This window comes from Fundulus heteroclitus, chromosome 20 (genome assembly GCF_011125445.2).
Source record: "Fundulus heteroclitus isolate FHET01 chromosome 20, MU-UCD_Fhet_4.1, whole genome shotgun sequence".
NCBI lineage: Eukaryota > Metazoa > Chordata > Actinopteri > Cyprinodontiformes > Fundulidae > Fundulus > Fundulus heteroclitus.
Window position 1 is genome coordinate 18,318,872 of NC_046380.1, and position 17,483 is coordinate 18,336,354.

General features: G+C 38.7%; 2 protein-coding genes across 2 annotated transcripts; both read left to right on the top strand.

Annotated features, from left to right (window-relative positions):
• Positions 1-115: 115 nt before the first annotated feature.
• nprl2 (NPR2 like, GATOR1 complex subunit) lies at positions 116-10,490 on the top strand. The gene is made up of 11 exons (XM_036152077.1): positions 116-481; positions 1,569-1,660; positions 1,753-1,921; positions 2,019-2,127; positions 4,856-4,992; positions 5,328-5,425; positions 5,664-5,700; positions 7,257-7,350; positions 7,433-7,550; positions 7,699-7,841; positions 10,170-10,490. The coding sequence occupies exons 1-11, from the start codon at positions 410-412 to the stop codon at positions 10,235-10,237; spliced, it is 1,137 nt and encodes a 378-aa protein (XP_036007970.1). The 5' UTR covers positions 116-409; the 3' UTR covers positions 10,238-10,490.
• A 1,280-nt stretch (positions 10,491-11,770) lies between these two features.
• On the top strand, positions 11,771-17,473 carry zmynd10 (zinc finger, MYND-type containing 10). Its single transcript, XM_036124718.1, has 12 exons — positions 11,771-12,030; positions 12,653-12,761; positions 12,840-12,956; positions 13,043-13,096; positions 13,585-13,722; positions 13,825-13,913; positions 14,057-14,151; positions 14,761-14,933; positions 15,283-15,408; positions 15,495-15,616; positions 15,705-15,830; positions 17,172-17,473. The coding sequence occupies exons 1-12, from the start codon at positions 11,942-11,944 to the stop codon at positions 17,269-17,271; spliced, it is 1,338 nt and encodes a 445-aa protein (XP_035980611.1). The 5' UTR covers positions 11,771-11,941; the 3' UTR covers positions 17,272-17,473.
• Positions 17,474-17,483: the final 10 nt, after the last annotated feature.

The following is a 17,483-nucleotide window of genomic DNA, read 5'->3' on the forward strand; positions in this document are numbered from 1 at the left end:
ACTAATATATAATATAATAGTAAAAATCAACCCATAATATGGTTTTATTTTAACAGGTTTTTAGTCTTCACGTGCTTTCGTTTTCTTGGCTAGAGTGTGTATAAGGGTCAATTCCGTGGAGTCCCTGAACGTACCAATGTTGTTGTACCGCGGATGTGTCAGTTAGAACGGTGTGCTTCAAACCGTGAAGCGTTTGTGAATGGTTGGACACCGGAGCGAACGACACTTTCTCTCTAAAACAACCCCCATATCACTGTTGTGCGAATGTCGTACGACACTCGAGCTTTTTGTAGACAAACCCACCTGCTTGTTTTTAAGGCTACAGCCACAAGCTAGCACAACACGCAGCAGGAGGATCCAGTCATCTTTGATTTAACTGAACGGTTTAGGTGAAACGTCCATATGGAGCATGGCCTCTCGAATAGAGTGCATATTCTTCAGTGAGTTTCACCCCACTCTGGGCCCAAAGATCACATATCAGGTAAGCGAGCATGGCTGTTAAAGCTACTTGCCCAGGGATGCCTCAAGTCCAAGTCCTGCAGAGCTACTGTGCTGCAACCTTTTAGATGTTTAAGATCTCCAATACGCCTGAGTTAAATGAACGACTTGTTACAGGCCTCTGCAGAGCTGGATGACCTGCGGATGCGGGGATTCAGCTATTTGAATCAGGGTGCATGTAAAGGTTGAAGGGTAGTAGCTCTCGACTACAGCTTTTCCATTTGCTGTGCTGCTAATAAACAAACAAGCTTCCACATGCACAAGCCTCTAGTGACATCACAAAAGCTGTGAAAGGGGCTGCGTAATCAATGTTAATTGATTATGTACATAATCAATCGGGATTATGTACATAATCAATTATCATATACATAATGTATGTATATATGTATATGATTATGTATATGTTAAATCAGTATTTTGATTTATGACGTGTGTGTAAATTAAGGGATAAGCCTTTGCTTCTTCCTGTTCCCTTTTCTAACGCCCTTTGTTTTGCGTTACAGAATATTTTGTGGGATATCTTATGTTGTTGCGTACGGGTTTTTTTTCTCTCTCTTTGTTTTGTTGAAATGTTCAACTATTTATGGATCGAAATAAAAGTAACTTATATATTTTTTGTACATCCTTTAAATGCATGCTTTTCCTCAAATCACCTCCTTAATGGGTGTTTGCGTATATTCTGTAGGGTTCCAGCAAAAAGCTCGAGTTGTGTGTGTGTGTGAGTTGACTATAAAGATTTGTCCGACTATATACAGAAGAGAGTCAAAAGTCTCTTTTCTTCCAGAGTTGCAGAGATGCCGGCTAATCAGCTCGATTCTTGTGATGTCATTGACCTAAAGGCACTCGAAGCAGAATCCGCTTTTTAAAGTCCTGCTCGGTGTACATTTGTACAAAAATACATCAGTGGGTAGTATGCGTAAAAGTTGGAGTCAGGATCAAAGGCAGTAATGTTTCCATACATGGGTGCGAATGTTGTCCCCCGCTGTTGTGAGCTTCCGTGTTTGCGGATTTGTTTTAGTTGATCCCAGAATATTGTGGTGTGCATTGATTCCTCTGTCCTCTCCTGACAGGTCCCAGAGGAGTACATTTCTCGGGAGCTTTTTGACACAGTCCAGGTTTATATCATCACCAAGCCAGAGCTACAGAACAAATTAATAACTGTGTAGGTCGTCCAGCACTGTCCCTCTGCCTAAAGTCCTTTTTGTTTTAGTCTTTACATGTAATGATTGATTTTTAAACATTTATCTTTTATAGGACAGCTATGGAGAAGAAGTTGATTGGCTGTCCCGTGTGCATCGAGCATAAAAAGTACAGCCGAAATGCCCTCCTCTTCAATCTCGGCCTCGTCTGCGATGCTCAGACCAACACGTGTGCGCTTGAGCCAATCGTCAAGAAGCTGGCCGGGTACCTCACGACTCTGGAGGTAAGGAGCAATAAATGACTGTTATCATACTGTTACAGCTGTACTCATCTTTTACTCTTTATAAAGGGAAATGTTTTCCTCCCCTGCTGTGTTGCAGCTGGAGAGTGGCTTTATATCAAAGGAGGAGAGCAAGCAGAAACTTTTACCCATAATGTCAACGTTGTTAGAGGATCTCAACGCGACAGGAGCCTGCACATTACCCATAGGTAATATTATGTGTTTTTGCTTTTTTTTTCACCAAAATGTGCAGACATTGCCATTAGAAATAGCTTTGCTGCTGCTTCACTGTGAAAAAAAAATCTGTATGGGAGAGATCTCAGCAGAAGGAAATCCTTAAGCATCCTCCAACAGAACGGCTCATTCTAGCGCTTGTTCCTGCTGGAGGATTTCTAACCAGCATTCAGTTTATTTTCTTAATGAACGTCTCTAGAATATATCTTTGGTACCATTTTCCCAAACTGGAGGTAAGATATGTCATTCATATCACCATCAACCTATAAATACAACTGAAATAAAAGCTTATAAAGACCTAGAACAAAGGTAGAAATATATAAAAGAATAAATAAATAAAAGTATTTTTTAAAAGAAGGAAAAACAAAAGAAATATTTAGAACCCAAATTGTGTTTTAAATTACTCTCTATTGCATCCGACAGGAAGGAGCAGGGTGGAAATGCCTTACATGGTCCAAATTTAATTAACTAAAACACAATTGTTAATTGCCACATAGTCATGCTTTAATTGTGTGCAATTAGACATAAGCTAATAGGGGTTTTGCTTAACAAGCAATTGTAGAGTGTTATGTAGTTGGCTTGTTTTAGAACTTGATAAGGGATAATAATCTTTATTATGTGCTGATACAATAAACCATATAACTGTAAATGGGTGTGTCCTTTTCCCCCTACAACTGCTCCAGGTAATGATAGCCTGGTGTTTGGGTTTTATAACCCGCTTATAAAGTCTTTGTAATGATTATAATCTAGCGCTGCCTGTCAGTTTCCAGCTACTAAAACTTTTTTAGTAGCGCATATGTAATTTGCTGTGTGGTTTCACTTTTTTAATATATATTGAGTCATTATTTTTTGCTAAGTATATAGCAGCGTTTATATCCCTTAAACATTTTTCACACTTTACCACATTGCAACCACAGACTACAATGTGTTTTATTTGGATTTTACAGACCAACACAAAGCAGTGCATATTTGTAGAATAAAATCAAACAGAAAGCATCCCTTATTTGTCCCTCCAGGGGGGAAATTTAATTTTTTACAGCAGCAAAGTGATAGGAAAATGAGAACACAGAGAAACACATAAAGATAAGTAATAATAATGAAAATATGTTAGACTCTACTGTAAGGTCCCATGTACAAAAAACTATATTGTTCTGAAAAAGAGGTCATGCAGATTCTGAGAAATGTGCAACTGAGTAAGATAATTAAAAAATGCCTGTGCAAATTCTGAGTTAACCGTTCTCAGTTATAATAAAAAAAATATAGTATATTTATTTATAAGAATATGGAAAACTGTAAATGATAGCAGGAGTGTTACTGGACTTGTTGGGAGTAGTGATAGGAATAGAGTCTTCTGGCTGCTGCGTGGAAGGACCTATGGTAACGCTTCTTTGTGTATTTAGGATGCAGGATGGAAAGTGGTAACTCAAACAATCCTTTGGTTTAGAAATTAATTTGTGAAAAACTGGGGGATAAAGCCCTCCTGAGTGAATACTTTGTAATGGCAACCTTTCGTAGCCATTTCTGGGTGTCTACCAGGTTCATACATCTGGAGGCTTTTACTTTTACCAAACAAAAGATTGAATGGAGAGCTTCTGCAAACATAAATTTCCAATTTTCGCCACTTGTTATCAACTGGATTTAGGTCTGGACTTTGACTGGGCTGTTCAAAGGCATCGATATGCTTTGATCTAAACCATTTCATTGAAGCACTGGCTGTATGTTTATTTTACTTTATCTGCCAAATGTTCAAGGGTTTGGCAATCCCCCATCAGGTGCTCTTGAAAGGATTGCTCTGTATTCATTATTACAAACAAACAGTAATTAAACCTGCAGTAATTTGGAGCCGCACTTTTGGCCACACTGTTCTTTGTACCTATCGGGTTTTCTCATTATACAGATATATATCGAAGCAGTCATACATACAGCACAACTTTTAACCAGCGTTCCTCTCCCTGCTGAAGAAATGCACGATTCTGCCGTTTTTGCATGTAGGCCGAAAAGTTGCATGAAAAGCTCGTCTAACCAAAGCGTCATCCACCCGTGTTTCTTGTGTCCCCCACATGGGACACAAGAAACCCTATAACCCATAAACTCTGCACAACATTCGCATATTTGCACTTTTTGCATCATTGCATCTCCATCTAGCATTACAAATACTGCCGAACTCTTAGTTTTTAAATGCATTCTTGCACAAACGCCCTTTGCACAATCAAATTCTGTACATACAAATGGTTTTTAAAAATACTCACCTGTACACTGTGACTTCTCCTGCATTGTCTACATTTAAATTGTTACTTTTAAATCCCTGCTGCACCTTATACTGTAATTTGTTTTTTTACTGCAATTTACAAGCTGTATGCAACAAATTTTTGTTCTGTACGCACTCTGTGCATACAAAATGACAAATAAAGTTGTCTAAGTCTAAGTCATGGTTTGAGGCTAACTTTAAACTGGACCTCTTATGCCGCCTTGTCCACAGTGACTTTCTTACTTGATATTTTTTCCATTAAAGGTCAGAGAAATACTCACAGGTGTTTGCAATTTGGGGTTTAAATGTGAAAACATTCTCTAAAACACTGCACTCTCTGATATTCTGACTGTCAAAGTAGGAATGGGTGTCTATCCTTATCGTTACGGTGATAAAATCTTAAGTCTTTACATAATTAACGTGTCCATTTATCTGTGCCCGTTTTCGTTCTCCAGACGACTCCAACACCATCCAGCTAAAGCTCATCCAGCAGCGAAAGGACCCCCCCACCGTCCAGGAATACGACGTGCCTGTCTTCACCGAATGGAAAGAGCTGTTTATCAAATCCCAGTGGGACCTCACCACTCAACAGGCAGGATGAGCACTGTGTGCTTGCTAATATCAACAGATGTTATGATAAGACTTATCCTCGGTTTCCAAGAAGCAGAGGTAAAAAGATTAGCGTGTAACGTTTGCTATCACGGTGGAAAAAAGGCATTGTGGACACATCGCCTTTTTCCAGTGCCGTGCACGGGACCGAGCTTCTCTTATCGGAAGAACATTTCTTTATTGATATAGTAGTGCTGGTACAGTAATAAAATAGCATGTTCTCACGCTAATACTAATAAGGATTGCGTTCTTCAAAGAAACAAGGCCGTAGAGATCCAGATAAAGGCGTTAATTTTCCTGTTATGATGTGCTATTCAGATATTGCCTTACATCGATGGATTCAGGCACATCCAGAAGATATCTGCCGAAGCCGACGTGGAGCTGAATCTTGTTCGTATCGCTGTGCAGAATCTGCTGTGAGTACATCGCTGTAACACAGCACCGCTGTGCCCAGTTTCCACCTTCATGACTGCTTCAGCTTAACTGTCGCAGTTCGTGTTGACTGTAAAAACGCGGTTTTGGTGCAATTTATTGGGTTGAAATTTTGAAGCTATTTGTGATTGAATTTGTGTGTGTTGCCGTTTAATGTTCCCACGACTTCTAGAGCAAGCGATCAAAGCTGATATATATATTGTATGTACCTTATTCTTCCAGGTATTATGGTGTTGTGACTTTGGTGTCGATATTCCAGGTACTGGACTAATTTTACAACGTGATGTTTAATGTTTACCATTGTTTGCACATTCAGTGTCATGAAATTAACCCAAAGGTTTAACCATGAAATGTTAAATGTATAGAATAATATTAGTAGCTCTATTAATAGAATTCCTGCTTTTCTGTTTTTTAAAGGATGTAAAATTATGTCGTTTTGATTGGGTTTTAGCATTATTCAGGTTTGGATACGTGAGGAAACAACACATCTTTCCAGACTCTTACTTTCTCTAAGGCATTTTAAAAGCTTCATTAAGTGTCACACACATTACCTCCATATATGATTTGAAAACGTTACTTTCTTCACAACATCCTTTCAAACCCAAGGCCTCTCACATGATTAGTGATCAGAAATCTAACCAATAATCTGGATCTGAACCGAGGCTTGTTCAGGTCTTCATCCAGATAACCCTGTCATTTGGAAACCTCTGCACCACACCGTAAAACAACCATTTAATCGTTAAAGACTCCAACCCTGTGATTAAGGCCACAGAGATTATTGGAAAGTGATGCTTTTATTCACTTTTGAAGCTGCGTCCTCCTCTGTTGGAGCAGTTGGCTCTGTTGTTTTAGTGCTTCTAGACTTAACGGGATCCTTTGATGTGGTGACTCGTGGTTTTCTGTTATCATGTTTGTAACACGTTGATATGGAAGCTGCTGATCTGACCTGGTTTGATTGTAGCTCACAGGCGAGAGTCCCTTCTGTTCATTTAGGCAGCTATTCATCCACATTTAGCTCCTGAAATGTCACTTTGCAGCGAATATGGGCCATAATACTGTGCAGCTCTCTTAAACTCTATTTGTAGATTAACACTTTCATAAAATCTGTCATTTTCAAAGTAAGAGTTGCTACTAAAGGTTATAAATCCTTTTATCACCTCTCATCTGGATTATTAAATCAAGCTTCCCTGCCACATTTGACTATCCAGAATACTTCTCTTTTAACTAGTACCAAAAAACATCAACATATACACCTCTGGTTCTTAAACCTCTTTGTTTTTAAGTCGGTTTTACAATTTCATTGCTCACTTTTGACATTTTAAATTGTCCCATCTTATTTATATGCCCCCTTCACCATCCATATACCTCGTAGAGCTCTCTGGTCAACCAGCTTGGTCCTCCTTGATGTTCTGAGATAAAGAAAATGAGGAATAGCTATAAATCTGCACCGCTCAGATCATAGATTTATTTCAAACTCAATTGTTTTTGTTGCCTTTTGACTTAACTTGAGTAGAGTATGAGACCTTAAATCATTGTTGTTGGTATTGTTTTATCTATTTTAAGGTTATGTTGGACCTTATATATTTTTTTTTCTGTTTTTTTTTTCTTGGCTAAATTGTGAAAAGCTTTTTTTGGCGTTGGGATAGCTAAATAATAAAAACGGAGGTAAATGTTTTTAATGATCTGAAAATCTGAGTCTGGAAAAGTTTAACATTTTTCAAATAGCATCTTTGTAAGAACCCTGTGATCTACATCCAGACTTTATTGACTGTTTTTTAGGTTGATTGATTGAAATGATTATGTCACTTCCTTCAGTACTCCAACGTCTACTGCACAACCCCGAAGGTTCAGAGCCTCATTGATGACAAGTGCATTCAGGACGAATGCCTCAGCTATGTCTCCAAACAGGGTGAGGAAAAAGAGCTGCTCGATAATGGCATTTTGATTGATTTGCAGATGTTAATGACGGCTTGTTCTTGTGTCGCGTTCAGGTCAGAAACGTGCCAGCCTCAGGGATGTTTTCCAGCTCTACTGCGGTCTCAGTCCTGGAACTACAGTGCGTGACCTTTGTTCGCGCTACTCGCAGCAACTTCAAAGGGTTGATGAAAGGTCAGCGTAGCTCACTGTACGAGTTCCTGAAATCACATTACTGCTCTGGAAATGTAAGGTCAGAGCGAGTCTTGTTTAACAACAGATTATCTGTGTGTTTTTTTTTTTTTTTTTTGTGTGTTTTTCTGTTGGCGGGGGGTGTTCTCAGGAGACTAATCCAGTTCGGGCTGATGAAGTCTCTCATTCGACGGCTGCAGAAGTATCCTGTGAAGGTGGTCCGGGATGAGAAAAGCAGACCGCCTCGCCTCTACACTGGTTGCCATAGTTACGATGAGATCTGCTGCAAAACAGGCAAGTTCAAAAGCATTTTTTTTTTATATTGTACAGTCATCCATTTTAGATTGTAGCACGTAACTTATCCTCATACTGATGCTCTTTTTTGGTGCTTTGTCAGTCATAAGGAACACCAACACACTTTGTTTAAATAAAAAAATCTTGCACAGGTTGAGCTACTACTTAGAGCACAGATTACAGAAACACTGCACTGCAAAATATTAATCTTTGAACATCAGAGTTTTTAGACTGAGGAAAGAGCATTGGAAAAATATAATCTAAGCTAATTAGAGATATAACAGTAATTAAAAGCCTGTTTGGCTGTCAAGACCCTAAAGAAAGGGGCTTCACCGCCTTATTCTCAGATCTAATTTTTAACTTTACTCTAACGGGAGGATTAAAATGTGAAGATGTATTAAAAAAAATTCTCTAACCACCTGAACCTGTCAGCGTTCAGCGTCAGAACCACCACTAAAGAAAGTGTCAATATGAGAGGGGATGAGATCCATCCTCAAACAGAGTGCGAGCCCGGTGTAATGAGAGCTATGATAGTTTCTTTCTGCTTTTGTTTTTCACTTAAACTTAAATATTTCAGATTAACAAAGAACATTTGAATAATCAACAAATATAATGCAAATAAATGCTAAAATATGATTTAAAATTATGATTAGATTTATTAAGGGAAAACAGCTATTCAAATCAAACTAGCTGTATGTAAAAATGTATGTCCCGTTTTTTTTATTTTTTTATAATGAATTCAATATTAACCAATTAAATGTGTTTAGTTTGGGACAAACAAAGTATTTGAAATCTATCAGTCCAAAAAGGTTTACCACGCTTTGGGACTCCAGTAAGAGCCGTTATCTATAAATTGAGACAACAAAGAACAGTGTTGTTCTTCCCAGAAGTGGTTGGCCAACCAAAATGTGTCTAAGAGTGCATTGAGGAGTTTTCTACAGAACTATTAAAAAAATAACAAAATCTAAAGCACTGAAGACCTCTCTTACATCTGTTCAGATCAGTATTCCTGATTCAACAATAGCAAAGAAACTGGACAAAAAGCTATCAGTGGGAGAGTACCAAGGGTTGAAACATTATGAGGGCCAATACCTCTGGTAAAATATTGTGTGGAGTTACAAAGACGAAAGTGGAACAGTTTTGGAAGGTTTGCATCCATTGCATCTAGAGTAAAACTGACACATTTGAAAAGATAATATCATACCTACAACTTGCTGTCATTGATAGAAACCATGTATTTGGTTCTAAAGCAGCGAAATCTAAATAGAGCATGACCCAATTGGGTTTTACAGCTGGACAACAATCCAAAGCACACTCGCAAGCCAAACTCCAAATGACAAAAAAATAAATAGATAAAACTAAAATAAAGTTTTGAAGTGTTGTAGTCAAAGTCTGGACTTAAATTTGATAAAAATGTTGCAGATGACATAATACAAATTGTTCATGCTATATAAAAAAACTCCTCATCAGTTATCGCATTCTCTGCCATAAGTTATCATGTTTAGGGGTCACTTACACTATTTTATGTATTTCCTGGTTGATTTATGTAACTTTTTGCCTCTTATTTCATTATTTGAAAGCTGCATATTGTATTTACTCAGTTTATGTTTGCTGAATGACAAAATTTGGTTGAAGATTTGAAACATTTAGTGTGACCAAAAAAAATAAATCAAAAACAGAATAATTCTGTGAAGCAGGGAAATACTTTTTTTACAGCACTGCATTTTATGTTAGGGAGTCATTATATTTCTTTATTGCTCTCTTTAGTTTGAGAGAGAACAAAAATGCCAGCAACCTGTCACCCTAGACATATTACTATATCATGACCAGAGCTGTTCCACGTTCAAAGATCCAAAAATGACTAGTCCAGGTAAAAAAAAAAAAAACATTAACCAATGTTTAAAGTTACAACTACCTATCGATTACTCTTAATACTGAGTTTCAGAATTGGAAAAAATTAAATAACTCATTTATGAGTCTGACATTTTTTGACAGGCAAACAAATAAGCTTTTTACGGCACAAAAACAGCTGCAGTCGTAAGAACATTTTGAACAACTCGAGACGCTACTTGCGTGACGTAAGACCTAAAAGTCTGACAAAGATATTCTGAGGTGATCTAGAGAACTGCTGTTCTTTTAGGTAATTGATATAATGGGTACGTCCTTCAATTCTAAGCTGATTTGAATTAGAGTTTGTGTTTTTTTTTTAATCAACTGTTAATAAATGTGACGTTAAACAGCTAATCACTCCAGTGTCAAAAGCAAAAGGGGAACCTCGTGTGTCTGCTGGTGTAAAACAAGTTTGTCTTACATATTCCTGTTTTACAGGGATAAGTTACCAGGAGCTGGATGAACGACTGGAAAACGACCCTAATATTGTCATCTGCTGGAAGTGATGTTTTTTTAAAGCCATCGACCAGGAAGCCTCAACCAAAGCTGCCAAGAGCGAGAAACGTCGTAAACATCGAATTGTTTTGTGATTTTCATCGCTTAAATGGTTTTGTGTGTTATTTATTCCACTGTGACTAACCTCAGTTTGGATCTGGATTATTATTGTTTTTCTTTTTCTTGTTTTGTAAACAGAGCATTACTGTCTGGTTAATAACTAGAATGTACATTAAAATTGAGTTTAAACTGTTTCATACTCAGTCTTACTGTGTGTGTGTGTTTTTTTACTGTTATTGTGTGAATAAACCAAAATATGATCATTGCTGTTACATATCGTGCCTACATAGTGACAACGGAAGTCTGTATTTACTGTAAATACTAGAAAACATTAACCTTTGCAGCAACACGGAGCATTTTGTAAATGACCTGCAGACTTTGGAAATGCTGAGCAGGATGTGCTTACATTTATCTAGGTCTTGGCATTAGTTATTGTTGCACATATACCAATTTTTAAGTGAAAATGTGTCATAATTATTTTTCTGAAACTTGCAGGCAAACAAGTGTGGGCACAAAGTATCTCTTTATAGTAAAAAATTGTTACATTTAAAAGTTTCAGGGCACATGTTTCTTTCTACTTTACGTACATTTTTTACAAGTTTCTGTTCAACAGGCAGTAAACTGTAAATTTGATCAGATTCTTTGAAAAATCTTGTACTCCAGACTCTTGTGTTTAGAAGTTTACAGTCATTGATTGTCTGAATTATTGGATTTTTTTTTTTTTTTTACATGTTGTATCCAAGTTACAAATCATCCTGTGAAATGGTCTTGATCTTGTTATCCAGGTTTCCTTAATGATTTTCTTTGGCTACATTAATAATTAATTTTAGTTTGAATTCATCTAGCTGACCATGACGTCAATTGTGTAGCTTATTTATAAAGAAAAGAAAGAGGAATTTGTTTTATTGTTGGCTGCTGGAAAAACCTTGATATAAATTGTTTTGTTTGTAACACTGCAAAATCCTTTGTAGTATTTTACAGATAGAATGAAATAAATGGGAGAAACTGAGAGGAGTAACAAAATAAATTAGCAGACAAAACCTCCAGTTGAGTGTTAAGACAGCGAGAGGATATTTATGCTTTTATTCATTTTATCTAATCTTTATTTGACCAGAAAAAAAGCTAATTGATATTAGCCCCAAGTCCTCTTACAAAGATCTCTTTGGAATTAAAAATAAACAAATTTGGGGTGACTCAAAACTTTTGCACAATACTGTGCTTCGTAATAAATATAAGATTTATTTATTTAGGTTGTATTAATATTTTTTTTCCCCCTCGAACTAAGTAAACTCACGGGTTTGAACTTCGCCTCGCTCATTGACGATGCTGTGATTGGCTACAATAATACTGAAGGTGCCGTTGCCTAACAACGTAAGAGCCAATCAAATCGTCAGCATTCGAGACAAACCAATGGCTGTTTCTCAATTCACGAGAACGCGGTCCGTGCTCGCGGCGGCCATTGTTTTTTTTTCTTATATACAAATAGATATCTGGCGCCTCTTCGTGGCCACAACTGCAAACTGCACTTTAGTTTACGGTCACCCTGGCAACAGCTTGTATCTCTTCTCCAGCTGCTGGTCGCTATCAAGTTCACTGAAGTGGCTGTAAACGATAAATATCATCCGACATTATCTGGGATAATCAAGACTGTGGAGATGGATACATCGGTGGTGCTGCCTGTCGAGGCTGAGGGGTTTATCCAAAGTCTGGAAGCTTTCTCCCTCAAAAACGTGGGCTCTGCGAGGTACGATCAGACGCTAACATTAGCATGAGCTAACGGAAGCTAAACTCTGTGTATTTAGTAGTTATAAAATGAAAAAGTTTCTAAGAAAAAAAAACCTCATACTGTAGCTTTGATATGAAATTAACAGTATATATATATATATATATATATATATATATATATATATATATATATATATATATATATATATATATATATATACTGTTAAAAAACATTACATTGTGTTTTTTAAATGTTCCTTTATTTTTTGAGCATATATATATATGTGTGTGTGTGTGTGTGTGTGTGTGTGCGTGTGTAAAAATAGGTTAAAAGCTGCTAAAAACTCAACTGTAAGAAACAACACCTATTCACCTGGTGTAACAGTAAATATTCACTTAATGGTTTCTGACACAATTTAACATTAGCAGCTTTATAGCTTTAAAGTTATTGTAGCTCACTTATTAGTCCAATAAGTCAACCAATGGGCTTTTATGTATTTTATTTCTCTCTGAGCACTTTTTTTCCCCAGGAATCATTCAAATTACGTTACGCTGAAAATACATTTTACAAATGTGGCGTGAAGAGTTGATCGTGAAAAGTAATAGTAATATCCTCTTTTTGTTTCTTTCTGTGGTGACAGGTGGTTCAAACAGCATGAGCATATTGAGAAACTAAACATGCAGGCCATACTGAGCGCTTCGGCCATGCACGATGAGTTCGTCAAGGAGCTCCTGGTGTCCCTCGGAAAGGTGACCTCCGACTCTAACGACGATCTGACGCGGAAACGTCGACCCACTGCGAGGCTATTGATCAATTCCTCGTTGCAGATACCTGTCCTGGTCCACGAGATGATCCTCGTGGAGGTGTGGAAGCAGAAGGTGTTCCCCGTCTTATGCCAGCTGCAGGACTTCAACCCTAAGAGCACCTTTCATCTTTACATGGTGGTACGATGAGAGAGATGAGATGTGCAGCATGTCTGATCAACCTGTCCTGCTGGTTTGCTTCATTTTCTTTTTTCGGTCTTCCTTAGATCCACCACGAAGCTACCATCATTAACCTGCTTGAAACAATATTGTTTCATAAGGTCCGTAAGTCTTAGAATATTTCTAATTTCTCACAGTTTGTCCTCTGCAACATACTTTAAAGGCTTTTAGCTTGTTTGACCAAGCAAGGTAAAGAGGTTCCATTGTTTTTAAAACTTTACTACATCTTAATGTAAGCAGCACCTTACAAAAGCATTCATACCCCTGAATTGTACATTTTTAAAAGATCTTTACAACCACAAATTTCTTTTGTTGAGATTTTATATGACAGACCAACACAAAAAGTGGAAGAAAAAGGATCTCTGTTTGGTTTTCATCTTTCTTTCTTTCTTTTTTTTTTACTAATAAAAAAGTAAAATGCAGGTCACGCAGGTCATTATGTGCAGTCTTAGTAGTTTTTTGCCGCATGCACCTTATTTTGCATGTAGGCCAGAAATGTCCATTTTGGTCTGACCTGAGCACCTTGGTCCGGTTCTTTGTGATACTTTTTGGAAATCACCGTGCATGTGTTTCATGTCTGGCTGACCAGGATTCATGTGAGGCGGCTGATGATTCCCTTCTTGACCTGGTGGATTACTGCCATCGTAAGCTCACTCTGCTGGCCAGTGAAGCAACCAAGGACCGCGCTGTGGCTCTTGATGGACAGACCCAGATATCCTCTATAGAGGTAAAATTAGATGCTTCTCTGAGCATTCTTGTGCTTCCCCTGCTCCATGTGCCGCCATTTGACCCAAGGATACGAGTCACATCATTTTATTTCTCAATCAAGGAGCTGCAGGCGCAGAGCGCTGCGCTGGAGTTTGAAATCTCTCTGAAAGCCGTATCCGTGCTGGGCTACATGGCAGAACATGCTGACAGGTACGTGATGTGGGAATCGCTGTAAAGTCACATTTTGACCACTATGTCCGTGTACCAAATGAAAATGGACACGTTCAGCATCTCACAGGATGACAAGCAGGATGCAGAAGACGAAACAAATGTATCATCTTCTTCCCCCCCAGCATCAGCGTCATCAACCGCATGCTGTGCACGCACAATTTGCCTTGCGTGCTGGTTCAGCTGATAGAGTCCTGCCCTTGGAGTCGGAGCAGAAACGGTATGTCGCACAATCTGCATTTCAGATGAGCAAAAAAAACATCAAAGTGTTTTGGAATCAAACCTACACGGTTTTAGAAAGCTATAAAATCCTTGTGCTCCCGTTAAACGTTTAGGACCCATAAACAGGTTTATAGAGCTCACAATCTTCTCCGTTAGATCCAACCTTTTAAGAAACTTTCTCCAACCGCAAATCCAGTCATTAAGCTTTTTTTTATATCTATAATAGCAAGTCAATCATTGGTTCCTTGGAGTAAACAAATAAAAAGACACCAAACCTTCGCTCAAAGCAGACTCCAACCTGCTGTGCTTTGCAAAAATATTCTCATCCTTTGAACTTTTTCACATATTGTCGTATTATTGTTCCTGTGATAGACCAACACACAGCAGGGCATGGCTGTGAAACACCATGATGGATGATAGACTGAACATTTCTCTTCCAGATTTCACGCTTTTCAGATTATTATTCGTAAAAAACAGTTGAAAACTATCTATCCTGTTTTCCTCCACTTCATGGTTATGAACTAATTGATTTATCACATTGTGGACAAGTTCAAGGAGTTTGAACGCTTATTGAATGGCACCATACGCTCTCTGTTGCCCCCTGTAGGTGAAGTAGAGAAGTACATTAATGGCAAATGGCAGAGGATTCCTGCGGAGGACCGTTTGAAGATGACCAAACTTGACGGCCAGGTCTGGCTGGCTCTTTACCGTTTGATACTAAAGGAAGAGTGCCAAATAAAATACGACTTCAACAATTTCAACAAGAACCAGCTTCTAAAGGTACACGGTGGGCCGATCCTTTATGTGTTGTGTGTGTTTTGACAGGATGTTGGAACTTCCCCTGTAGATGGCAAATGTCGAGCTGATATTTAGGAAGTGTCAATGTTCCAGATTGTTGTCCGTTGCCTCCTATCTGATCTCCTCCCCTCGCAGAGCTCAGGTTCAGTCTCCAAAGGTTGCTGTTTCCTCCTATTATAAGCTTCCCATCCTCTTCCTGTGGCAGTAATTATATAAACAGAGAGCCTTGAGCATCCTCTTGCATGCACGTGTTTGTTTGTTTTTTTCCTCCCCCTGACTCTGGTGGTCTCTGGGTTCTGATGTCTGAGCACTGCTGCTGTGTTGCTCACAGCTCAGGGCTTTCCTGACAGACGTGCTGATCGACCAGTTACCGAACCTGGTCGAGCTTCAGCGCTTCCTGGCCCACCTCGCTGTTACCGACCCGGCCCCGCCAAAGAAAGAGCTCGTCCTGGAACAGGTACAGTCACTTTGGAAGAGGCGCACTCTTCCCTACTCCTGTGCACTTACCCTCAGATATATATATATTTATGTATTTTTATTTAGATCCCAGAAATGTGGAGTCAGATTGTCAGAGGCAATTCTGGGAAGTGGAAAGCAATAGCTAAATATCAGGTCAAAGAAACGTTCAGCCCGTCCGACAGTGACTTGCAACAACAGGCCCAGAGGTAACGCTGAAAACACTGACCTAAGTGGAAGTCAAAGGTGTACAGAGAGATAACTCATGAGCTGTTACTTTCAAAATGCTTTAACAAGGTTGGCCGAGACGTACAACCTGGACGTGATGGAGCGTTTGCTCCCGGAAAAACCAAAGTGCGGATCCTGTGGTAAAGAGGCTACCAAGAGATGCTCTCGGTGCCTTGGAGAGTGGTACTGTAACAGGTGAGACATGTAGGGCTAAAACGGATGCTGCACTGGCAAACCTCTAATTTAGGGCTGGATCGATAGACGTATATCGGTGATAGAAAAAAAAAGGTCAATAAAAAGTTCAATAAAATAACAGTTTTCCTTCCTTTTGCATTCTAGCCATGTAAGTTAATATTACAGTTGTTACATCCTCCAAACCAATCACAACGCAGACCCAGGAACCAAGCTCCGCCTCCTTCAAAGAGTTTATACTTGCAATTCTGGTAAAAAGTTGGTTGAATAAAGGGTTGAGTTTGAATTCAGTGTTCTTTATCTAAAAATAGGTCGCTAAGCAACAGCATCAAACGGCCAGGGCTGCACTTAAAATATATGTTTTGAACTTGATGATAATTATCGATATCGATCAATATGATTTCTATTTTATCGATATGCTCGTTTCTCTATATCGCCCAGCCCTACTCTAATATACTAGTTTCTTGCACAGCTCCTTGCAAAAGTATTCACATCCTTTTTGTCACACCTTAGCGCGCTACAACTACAAAATGTACCGCATTTGACTGAGATTTGAATTCATAAACTAACCCTATAGGAGTGCGTAACTGTTTACATGCAAGGTAAAAGATATATATTTTTCCCTGCATAGATATTCAGCGTCTCTTATTGTGATGCGCCTAATTAAAATCCAGCAAAGCCAGATTGCCATCAGAAATCCATCCGTGTTTCATTTAAGTTCATCCTAAATCCAGCTGTTCTGAGAGGAACTCACAGTTTAGTTAGAGAACAAACAGCAGCCGTCCTAACGAGAGGTTTAATCAGAGAAGGTAACTCTGGAGGAGCTGCAGGGATCCGCAGCTCAGGCGGGGAAATATTCCTGGAGGAAAGCTGTTAGATGTGCCCTCCACAAATCTGCTCTTATCAGAAAACCATTGTTGAGAGAAGGCCATAAAGATCATTGTGTGCAGTTTGTCTTAATGAATGTAGGCGGGATAACAAACACGTGGACACGTACAGCCAGAGCGACAAGGGAGCATTTTAATCATACCCCATTTGTTAAAACGGCCTAGTCAAAGTCCACGCACAAATCCAACTGAGCATCTGTGGTAAGACTTGAAAATAGCTGTTCACATGACGCACTTCATCCAGTCAGACAGAACCTAATTATTTTAAAGTTGTCATTCCGTGTTTAAAGACAAGTTCAGAGCTGTGATTTAAGCTAAAGGTGATTTTATTCACTCAGGGGGGGCTGAGTGAATACACGTTGCTTTTTTTTTTTGTTTTTTTAGTAGTAAAAACTTTCTAAGTGGTATTTTCTTACTGATGTACTTTAAACCTCTGTCTTGTGTTTCTTTTCTTCAGACAATGTCAGGTGAAGCACTGGCCTAAGCACAAGAAGTCCTGTCAGCTCATGACTGAGACCATGGAGAGGATCAAGGGGGATACGCTGATAAAGAGCTGAGATAACCTGCGTTAAGCCCATGAAAGGAACATTTCAACATATAAAAAAACAAATGTGCTTTTGTACGATGCTGAAACGTAACATTTTATGCGAACATCTATATTCCCAATGCAGAAATCCCTGACATGCCCTCAGAGATTAATACAGAACTCAGTGTCTTGGTTTTAAATGTGATGTAATAAAGTTTGAACCCTGCTTGTTTCACGCGGTCT

What these genes read in the sequence shown, in the direction of transcription:
- nprl2 (XM_036152077.1), top strand. Translation starts at nt 410, where the DNA reads ATGGCCTCTCGAATAGAGTGCATATTCTTCAGTGAGTTTCACCCCACT. An exon ending in GGTACCTCACGACTCTGGAG is followed by an intron (nt 1,922 to 2,018) that starts GTAAGGAGCAAT and finishes GCTGTGTTGCAG; the next exon opens with CTGGAGAGTGGCTTTATATC. An exon ending in GGGACCTCACCACTCAACAG is followed by an intron (nt 4,993 to 5,327) that starts GCAGGATGAGCA and finishes TGTGCTATTCAG; the next exon opens with ATATTGCCTTACATCGATGG.
- zmynd10 (XM_036124718.1), top strand. Translation starts at nt 11,942, where the DNA reads ATGGATACATCGGTGGTGCTGCCTGTCGAGGCTGAGGGGTTTATCCAA. An exon ending in CCTTTCATCTTTACATGGTG is followed by an intron (nt 12,957 to 13,042) that starts GTACGATGAGAG and finishes GGTCTTCCTTAG; the next exon opens with ATCCACCACGAAGCTACCAT. An exon ending in AAACAATATTGTTTCATAAG is followed by an intron (nt 13,097 to 13,584) that starts GTCCGTAAGTCT and finishes CTGGCTGACCAG; the next exon opens with GATTCATGTGAGGCGGCTGA.